The 9,638-nt window shown below is 32.9% G+C and overlaps 1 protein-coding gene across 1 annotated transcript; it reads left to right on the top strand.

The window, feature by feature from the left end:
* Positions 1-4,469: 4,469 nt before the first annotated feature.
* Positions 4,470-6,734, top strand: LOC112280511 (uncharacterized). The gene is made up of 4 exons (XM_024516071.3): positions 4,470-4,772; positions 5,589-5,711; positions 5,821-5,940; positions 6,207-6,734. Exons 1-4 carry the CDS (start codon positions 4,733-4,735, stop codon positions 6,269-6,271), a joined length of 348 nt encoding a protein of 115 aa, XP_024371839.1. The 5' UTR covers positions 4,470-4,732; the 3' UTR covers positions 6,272-6,734.
* The last annotated feature ends 2,904 nt before the right edge of the window (positions 6,735-9,638 follow it).

The following is a 9,638-nucleotide window of genomic DNA, read 5'->3' on the forward strand; positions in this document are numbered from 1 at the left end:
TTACGTCTCCATGGAATTATGTTAGTTATGTCTTTCATAAAATACTGTGTGGAGGTGTGTAAAAATGTGTTGGAACTGTAGAACTGCATGTGGTTTTCTTTTTTATTGAACTTTATTTGGGATTTAAAAGAAAAAATAAGAAAATATTTTAATTTTATTTTGAAAATCATAATCGTTTTTTTTATTATTTAAAAAAAGCATCAAGTACCAGGAATTTGATAACATGAGTTTTCTTAATATATGTTTTTCGAATCAATTCTTAATTTCGTAAAATCATGAGGTTTATTCCATATGGAATGAAAGACTAAATATATAGACATTACCATAAAAATTTCAAAGATAATAACAGAACCTTTATTTTGCATCAACATACTTTATTTTTATGGTTAATAGCTTTTGTAAGTTCATAGATTGTGTCTGCACCTCAGTTTCTTTAAGTTTTACACAGTAATTGCATGATATCACTCAAGCCAATTATTTCACGTAGAAACAAAAACAAATATGACATATATGTATACACATACACATATATACATAATCCCTTAACCACCATTCCCAATACAACAGTGGTCAGTATATACACATCCACATATACACAAAAACCAAAAACCAAGAACCATTATAGTCAAACATAAAAAAAATCCTTAATTTATAGTCAGACACTCAAAGAAAAGAAAGAGATACTATCATAATAATAAAATTATTATTATTATTATTATTATTATTGACTTTTAACTCTTTGTACTATTATAACTTATCATATATATATATATATATATATAGTAGAAAAGTCTATGACAAACAGTTGAACATACATCAATCAATAAGTATTTGTCTTATTAAAAATTTGCAAACAAACAATATGATTATGATCACAGAACTTGCTTAGATTGTAACTTTAAGAAAATAAATTCACCAAAATATTTATTTATGAGCTACATATGTCTTCTATCCATAACAGTATTTTAATTTGTAATCGCATAAAACATGGAATACAACTTCTATTTTGTTACTTACATTGTTCTAAGGTTAGTATAAAATTAAGTCAATGCATATGTATCTAGAAATATTTGTTACATTACTGCCAAAGTCTAATTGCTTTTAAACACCAATATGGTAATATTGGTACCAAAGGATGACACATGCCTAACTATGTGTGTCAAAAACTTCTAAAATATCACAACTTTAAATGGTAAAACCAACTCTTGTATACATAGAGAGATAATATTTTCAAAAATTTAGTTTACAAATGATAAAAAACTATACATGCTTTTTAAATTAATTATTTAAAATAGTTATAATATTTTTTAGTTTTAATAGTAGAATATCACAAATAATATTAAAATTAATTTTTATTTTTTTCAATTAAAAATTAATAAAATTTCAAATTGGTTACCAACTACCACAAGTTCTAGTATTATTAGAATAATAAATTTAATATTTTTTCTGTTAATATAGCTTCGTACGATGATTTTGAAGCGTGATTACTGAAATGCATATAGTTGGTTTAAATTTATTAACTAAGCCAAGATCAAAATTCTTTCAAGAAGGATTGAAAATATCTTATAAAATATTTATTCTACAAATTAGAGCCCAAGATCAAAAATTTGTCTCATAAATGTTATATGTATTACAATAAAATTTAAAGTACATAATTGTATCTCTTTAAAAAAATAATTACAAAATATTGCCATTTATTATAAATAGACATAAATAAAATACGTACTAATAGGTATCTATTTTTATAGATTAGATTTATTAGTATAAATTCATATGTCTATAAATTTTATTTGGGTCTATTTTATTTTTAAGACAAAGTCATGATACTTTTAAAGATTAATAGATCTAATCCACATACTTACATATATTGTACAAATATATGCAAGTATATAACTTTTTTTTAAATCCAAATATATATTTTTTTAATATGTTAAAAATAAACTATACCAAAAAATACTAAGATTTGAGCAAATATAATCAAATTGATTCTAGTAATTTTTTTACATATAAGATGAGATATTAAAAGATGTAATTATATATATATATATATATATATATATATATTGTAACTCCAGTATTAAGACTTACTAATATACACTCAATAGCTATTAATAATCTTCTAAGTATTAGATTGAAGAGATCGAATCTGTAAAGTTTGGTTGTTTACTCGATTTAAATAAAAGACATAGATTGTGTTCTCTCTTTGTGTAATCTTTTAGTGTTATTGAACGGAACATAAAACAATGTAAAGTGCTTTGAGTTGGTATTAAAGACAATCATGTAACAGATTTAAGCTGTACTCAATAATAAAATATAAATAGTGTAATATGTTTTGTTTTATAAACATAATAGTGTAAATTATAACTACAAACAAAAAGAATGTAATATTTTGAACTTTAATCTAGTAGAGAAAGTATTAAAAATCATGCATAACTTAACTTTTACATATAAAAGAAAGTTAAGATGGTTGAGGAATAAAAAAATTATCTTGATTTTACATTGTATCAAAGGCGTCTGTAACAATAATGAGTCAATAAATACTTAGTTATTTTAAACAACAAGGTGTCATTTTCTTTTTGAAAGTGTCAAACACCTTTATTAGAAATTTAGTTGTCTACTTTTGCATGTTTTTGGATACAAACAAGGATACTCATAGCATAACATGTGCTCTAAGAACATCAAAAGCATTTATCATTGTTAAACTTATCAGGGTTTAGTAAACAAAAGGTCAATAGAGAAACTTAGAAATCCGAGCCCAAATATCTGCCAAAACCAGTGCTCTCTAGTTTGGTATGCACATTCTAAGCCACAAAATATGAAAGAGTGAGGTTATTTGTTATTTTTTATTAATTTTTTGATATTCTTCAACACCTATGGGGTACAGATCAGAAAAAGAATTATCAGCATGGATGGAAACCTGCTGCATTAGATTGGATTAAAAAAAAACATACGCCTCTTAAGTACTAATATTCAAGGAACTGAGCCAGACTAGGATCATCTCATATGAAATCCCCTACTCCCCATCCAGATCGTGAATCACTAAACCCCACTGAGGAACTCTCGGTGTTCCATATAATATTCATTCACAAAATGAGAAGTTTAAAGCATTCAATAACGTGAAGAAAAAAACGGTACTTGCTAATACCACTGTATGTGTAAGTGCAAATGTAAGTATGTATGTGGGGAGTATACATTCACTGATTTGGTGATACAACCACTACAATGTACCCAAACGCGGAGAAAGAGGTGCAACGATCACTAACGGAGCCTCTGGGATGAACATCCACACAGGGTTCAACAGCCAGGTACTGTGTGTGTGAGAGAGAGAGCAGGACGCTGGGAGGTTGGCAAGCAAGCCACAGAGACGGAGATATGAAGCGAGGGTGTGGACACACTGGAGCACGGGGGGTAGCGAAGAAGAAGAGGGTAGCAGTGTGGGTGCGGGCATTGTCGACTAATGTATGCATGCATGCATGCATGTCTGCCTGCTTGTGATGGGGGAGGGGGGGAGAGCGTGCAGCCATTGCTTTCCAAGTGCTTCTGAAGGGGAACAGCAGGAGTAGCAGTATCCAGGGGGGCGGGGATGTGGGTGAGCATCATCCTAGCGATTAGTTGTAGTGAACCAGGACGGTGGTGGACTATGCCAGCAGAGTCGGGCGCCTTGTTGTGCAGTTGGGTTCTCTCTCTTTCCTCCCTCTCTCTCTCTCTCTCTCTCTCTCTCATGGTGCGGGTGAAAGTCTGAAGCTGCGGTGCCACTTTGTGCTGTGGTGTGGAGCCTGGTGGGTGAGATTTCAGAGCCTCTGTCACCACTGTCTCCACCACTGTCTCCATGTCGCAGCAACTCCTTCTGTCGCTGGTGCTGCTCTCTCCGTCCCCCTCCTTCCTCATTCCGAGTTGCTCCTTGATTGGGATCGAATTTTTAGGAACCGACATTTTAGGGGATGGGGGGTGCGAAGATTCATGCAGTAGATAGTTTGTTTGGTAAATCAGGGAGGAAGGCGATTAGCTTTTCGTTTGTTCGTTTGTTTGTTGATTTTTTTTATAATTTTTTCCCCTCCTCTCTTCCCCCTCCTTTATCTTTTACCCGGGCAGGTCTCAGACTCTATGCATGTGACATTGTAGAGACTGGCTGCAGATTCTCCGAGGCGGGTGGATGTGGATATGGCACACTCATCATGCAGGCCTAAACTTTCCCTTTCGCAAAAGATGTACAAGGAAAGGGGCTTGCCGCAACCTTTACCTCTCTTCTCGCTTCTACCTCCTTTCCCTCTATCTGTGTGAATATGGACATTGATTTCTAGGTCCTGTCTCTGAATGTGCCCTTTTTCTTCCTCTGTGGATACTTGCTAGTCCCTCCCTCTTGTTCCTGTTTTTCTTCCACCAAAAGTGTTTTTATTGCCAGCGCAGCCCTTTTAATCCTCGGAGGCTGGTTTGGCTCTGAAGTTACGGTCTTTGCTGTCCCCAGCTCGTTGTTTGGTGCTTGGATTGCATTTAGAAATACCTATATGCAGTTCCCGTGGCTGAATCTGTATCCCTAATCTTGTCGAGCTTAGTTCTTATCGCCGCTAGGATTTGCAATTCTTTTTGTTACACTGTAATTCATCCTGGCGTTGCTGGATTGTGCCTCGCCCTGCCACCCTTGGCTTGTGAATGCATTGCTGCGGGAATACGGCGGATGCTATTCCGCATCCAATCTTGGAGCTCGCCACGTGATTCACCTTGACTCGTGAACATGGGTTGTGTAGGATCGAAGGCAGTCAAAGGTTCAGATAGTAAGCTTCCTGATCCCTTCTTCTCAATGATAAGTTGTAGTCTTTGCTTACAAATTTCTTGAATTTTTTTGCGAACATCCTTCATGAATGTGCACACTCTGCGATTCATTCCGGATGTTTTTGTGCTGTAATAATTCAGTCCTTCCTGTGCCTTTACATGGCGTCCTCGTTGCAACCAAGGATTGAACTCTCCTGGGCATCTCTTGTCACAAAGATATTGCCACCCGCGTCATCTCACGAAAGCATATTTGAAAGATTTTATGATGAGTCGAAAACAACCTGCACGAGTGGTAACCAGGGTTTCTGTTCCGTGGATTACGCCGTACCATATGTCATTATTGTGATGAATCTTGATGTACGGGACGACATGCTCTAAATTTCAGTACATATCACATCGGAAATGGAAACGAAAGATTAGGGCAGACCTGGTCCCTTAATGTCGTCTGACATTGCAGGTGCATGCATGAGATGCATATCTGTGACCCTCAGAGCCCCTTCTGACGCGCGTGCTTAGTACGGCTGCGTCTGTCACAAGGGTGGGTAGAAACTGGTCGCAACTTGCCAAGTGGAGCACCTGGCGTCTCAGCCTCAACTGAGTACTGAGCACTGGGTTTCAACTTTAGTGCTACTTGCACTAACCTTGCAATAACTATAGTTTGGTGTGCTACGGATTTCGTTTTAGGATTTCTGATACCGAAAACGTCAGAGAGCCTGGACTGTGAGCCAGTGCAACTCGTCCCCAGACCCAAGAGCATGCTACTGGAGAGGATGGGGTGGACAACGCTTCTGAGATGCTGTTTCGTGTTTTTCTGGCAGGACATCAAAAGAAGGTAAAAAGGCCAAAGCCGTGGAAACACATTGAGGCTATTACTCGTACACAGTTGAAGCAGATGAGAGACGAGTTTTGGGATACAGCTCCTCACTATGGCGGAAAAAAGGGTACACTCTCCTATGCCTCTCAAAATTATTCCGCGAAAAATGTATTTCTCATCTTTGGTGCATCTTGTCAACTACAAACTTCGCAATGACCCGATGTGTGGATGTGCAGAAATCTGGGATGCTCTCAGAGCCGCCGCGGAAGCCGACATTAATCTGGCGCAATTAATTGTTGATAGTGCCGGCATTATCGTTCAGTCTGAAGATTTGTCTACGTGTTATGATGAAAGAGGTCACCTTTGCACCTTATGAATCTCTTTTTTATTTCCACGAGTGATGTATCTTGTGAGACGGTTATGCAGCTTACCTTCGTCATGCTTGAGGAGAGAGAGAGAGATGTAATACTTCTAATGTCCTAAGATTGAAATGGCTTCATGTTGCAATGGTGGCTCAAAACACAAGGATTCCATCCCTATCATCTTTGATAGACATTTTTCAGGTAGCCTGTACAGTCTTTGGATTTAGGCCATGCTGATTTTTTCAGTGCATGCGAAACAGGTGCTAAGTATGACTTGCCCAAGTATGTATTAAGCGAGCCAACAAACATCATCAAAGAGGACTAGCACACTGGTCCTGTTGCTCCTACAAGAACATTTTGAACAGCGGCCGATGGATGCGTCTGTAAGGAGCCGCGCAAGTTCAATACCAACATGCTATATGTGTGCGATTTCAACAATTGGAATCGAATTGCCCATTTGACTGCATTGTTGTAGCATATCTTTGTGTAGATACCTGTGGAGAGCTCGTAGCATGTGAGCACTGTATTATTCTTCAGTCCAATCTGTTCTGGTTGCATACAACACGGTTAACTCGATGTTTGTAGACAGGTTTACCCTCTACACTGCATGATGCAACCCCATAATGTTCATATTCCATGGGGTTGAAGATGTAGAGCTGCCACTCCATCCTTGACTAAGGAAATCGTGGCAGTAACCGTAGGGAGCTCCACTTGCGTCACTTGCGCCATCCTTCCTTTTGTATGAAAATAGTTCTGCGGGATAGTGAAGTTAGCTTTGGCGAATTCCAGCCGTGTGTCCACATTGTGGCTGATTTGTATTCTGCATGCCCTAGGTCTCTCTTTGCTAGATCCGAGTAGCTCACTATATTGTTGTGCATGTGTAAGAGGTTTCAAGGTTGAGTCAAAATGTGATGTGTTCGTTAGGGTTTGACGAATCTTGTGAATAAGGCGGAGGATAATCCTCTGAGAAATTGGTAATGAAATAGAGGTCATGAATCTTATTTAGAGAATACATCTTGCTAGGAGGTTAATTCTCTAATCCTCCCTTCCCTTTTCTTCAATCAAAATAGTTAAAAGAAGAAAACCAGTAAAAGGTGGTTATTGTGTTCATTTGTTTATTTTTCTTTTTTCTTTCTTTCTCTCTGTGGGAGGTGGAGCAGGTGGATAAGTGTGGTACAATTGTCTTTCAACCCACTTGGGTATAGATCTGGTTGTAGGGAAGGACAGCAGATTGAGGTTGAGTTTGGCAATATTGTATTGTAGGCTTGAGCTTGGCCAAGGCATTTGAAGTATGCAATGTGGAGGCACTTAATAGCATACTCATAATAGTTAAAGAGATTTTAACCACTATGAATTGAAGAGTGTCTTGACTAAGAAAGTTGGCAGAAAGGGGTTAGTGGCACTTTGCTCATGCAACTTGATCATGATATCTTTTTTTTAGTAGGAGCAATGAAGTATTCAATAAATATTTTAGAACAAGGTTGTCTTTAATATGACAATTTTTTAGTATAAGTCCTTATCTTATGCACACCACTTTCAAACTTGTATTTTAAATAAGAATTTTGTATGAAAGTAGCATCAAGATGTAAGCAAACTTTTCTACTATTATAGAACAACAATGTTTTATAAAACATTTTTTCAACAAAAGCATCAACCTTGGCCAATGCTTCTCTTATCAATATGAATAAATTTATTAGTTTTTGTTGGCTAAGTTTTCAACCTACCAATCAACTACAAACATGTATAAAGTCAAATCTGCATTTATGAAGCTTCTAAGAAGGGATCCCACAAGATATTATATCTATATTTATCTTCTACCTACTACTTCTTATCTAGGTAATTTATATATGTTTGTGACACTCTTGTCAATTCCTTTCTTGTTCTTAGTCTTGTTTTAGAATCTTTAGTCTTCTTGTTTTTGGCAATGTCCATTTTATTCTTAATATTATACCATCTTTGAGTAATTATCTACTATTTTATAATGATATAAGAATAAATTGATCCTTTGGTTTTTTGTAATTTATATCCTTGACACATTGTTATCTTTGATTATTTGGTTTGAAATACATTATGATTGAAATACAATAAAAACAATATTTGAGTGATTTCATAAAAACTCATAGTATAACCATTAGCATAGTTGTTAACAAGACCCATTCTTCATGAAACCATTAGCTTAGTTGAAATAAGATTTGTTTAATTTTTGTGATTATATTTGGTAGCTATTTACTATGCTATTATAAATGTAGCAAATTTACTTTACAATATCAATACAACATATAACTCAATCATGGAATTTACTCAAACTTTAATACTATTATTTTTTTAGGTAGTTTTTAAGTAATATTTTTAAAATAATTGATTATTATATTATTATTATATTTAATTTTAATTCATATATATATATATATATATATATATATATATTTATATTTTAAATATTTTAAAAGATTTGTCATGATTAGATTTTATACTTGTATAAATTTTCTTGTGATTGAAATATATATATATATATATAGAAAGAGAGAGAGCAAAAAAAAGAAAAAAAGAAAAAAGGATTTTAGCTATATATGAATATTTTATATTTATATATTCTGATATATTTATATATTTATAATTTAATATAAGATTTTTTTTAAAAGATTAAAGATATATTTTTATTGTAATATTTTTATTTATAAAATTAATTTCATTGCTAAGATTTTTCTTTGTAAAGATTAAATTATAAGATACACATGCATATATTTTCTTACATTATGGTTTTAAGACAATTTTTCATTTTTATTATTTAAGATATTTAATATTATTTTTTAATATTATATAATTTCCATAGTAATATCTATTATATTAAAGAAAAAATTCGAAATTAAATTAAAATTTATAATTTGTAAAGTTTTAGAAAAGAAAAGCATACTAGTTAAATTTTTCAAAATAGTTATTTGATGAATAAAAACATAAAATATTGGGTTTAATTATTATTTTTATGAATCAATGTAAAGTAAAAAAGATATTATCATATCTTATGCTTATATCAAATCATAAAACTAATGATATGTAGCTAAAGTAGCATACTTCTAGCCAATTATTGTCTTAGATTTAAATGAAAATAGAAAATTCTATTTAACATTAAAAAATATTTTAAACATATATATGTATGTATATATATATATATATGATTTTATGAAAAAATCAAGAAGTTTTGATATATTGTAAACTTTACATGTATGTCAATTAGAAGCATTGAATAATTATAGTTTTTATATATATATATATATATATATATAATTTTTTTCTAATAAATTATTTATTAGATTAATTAGAAAATATTTCATAATTTCATTAATTTTTAAAATATTTAATCACTATGTAAACTACTTTTCTAATCAAAATTTATATAAAATTACAAGGTGTACAAATTATGGTTTTGCAAGTTATAAGAGATATGATTAAAGTTGCATGATGTCTTATTAATTATTTAACTCTTATAATAACCATTTTAAAGGTATAGACACATGATTTAGTAATTATCTATATTGGGGTATAGTGGTGTATTAAAAAACATTTAAAGTTGACAACAAACATATAAATTGAATTTTTAAAGAATCAAACTAAAAATATACTTTCAAGGGAACTAACATGGATCCTTTTAGAGTTTGTTACAAGGGATGATATCAAGCCAAATACAAAGAAAG

The sequence above is a fragment of the Physcomitrium patens genome, chromosome 3 (assembly GCF_059467195.1).
Source record: "Physcomitrium patens ecotype Gransden chromosome 3, ASM5946719v1, whole genome shotgun sequence".
Lineage (NCBI taxonomy): Eukaryota > Viridiplantae > Streptophyta > Bryopsida > Funariales > Funariaceae > Physcomitrium > Physcomitrium patens.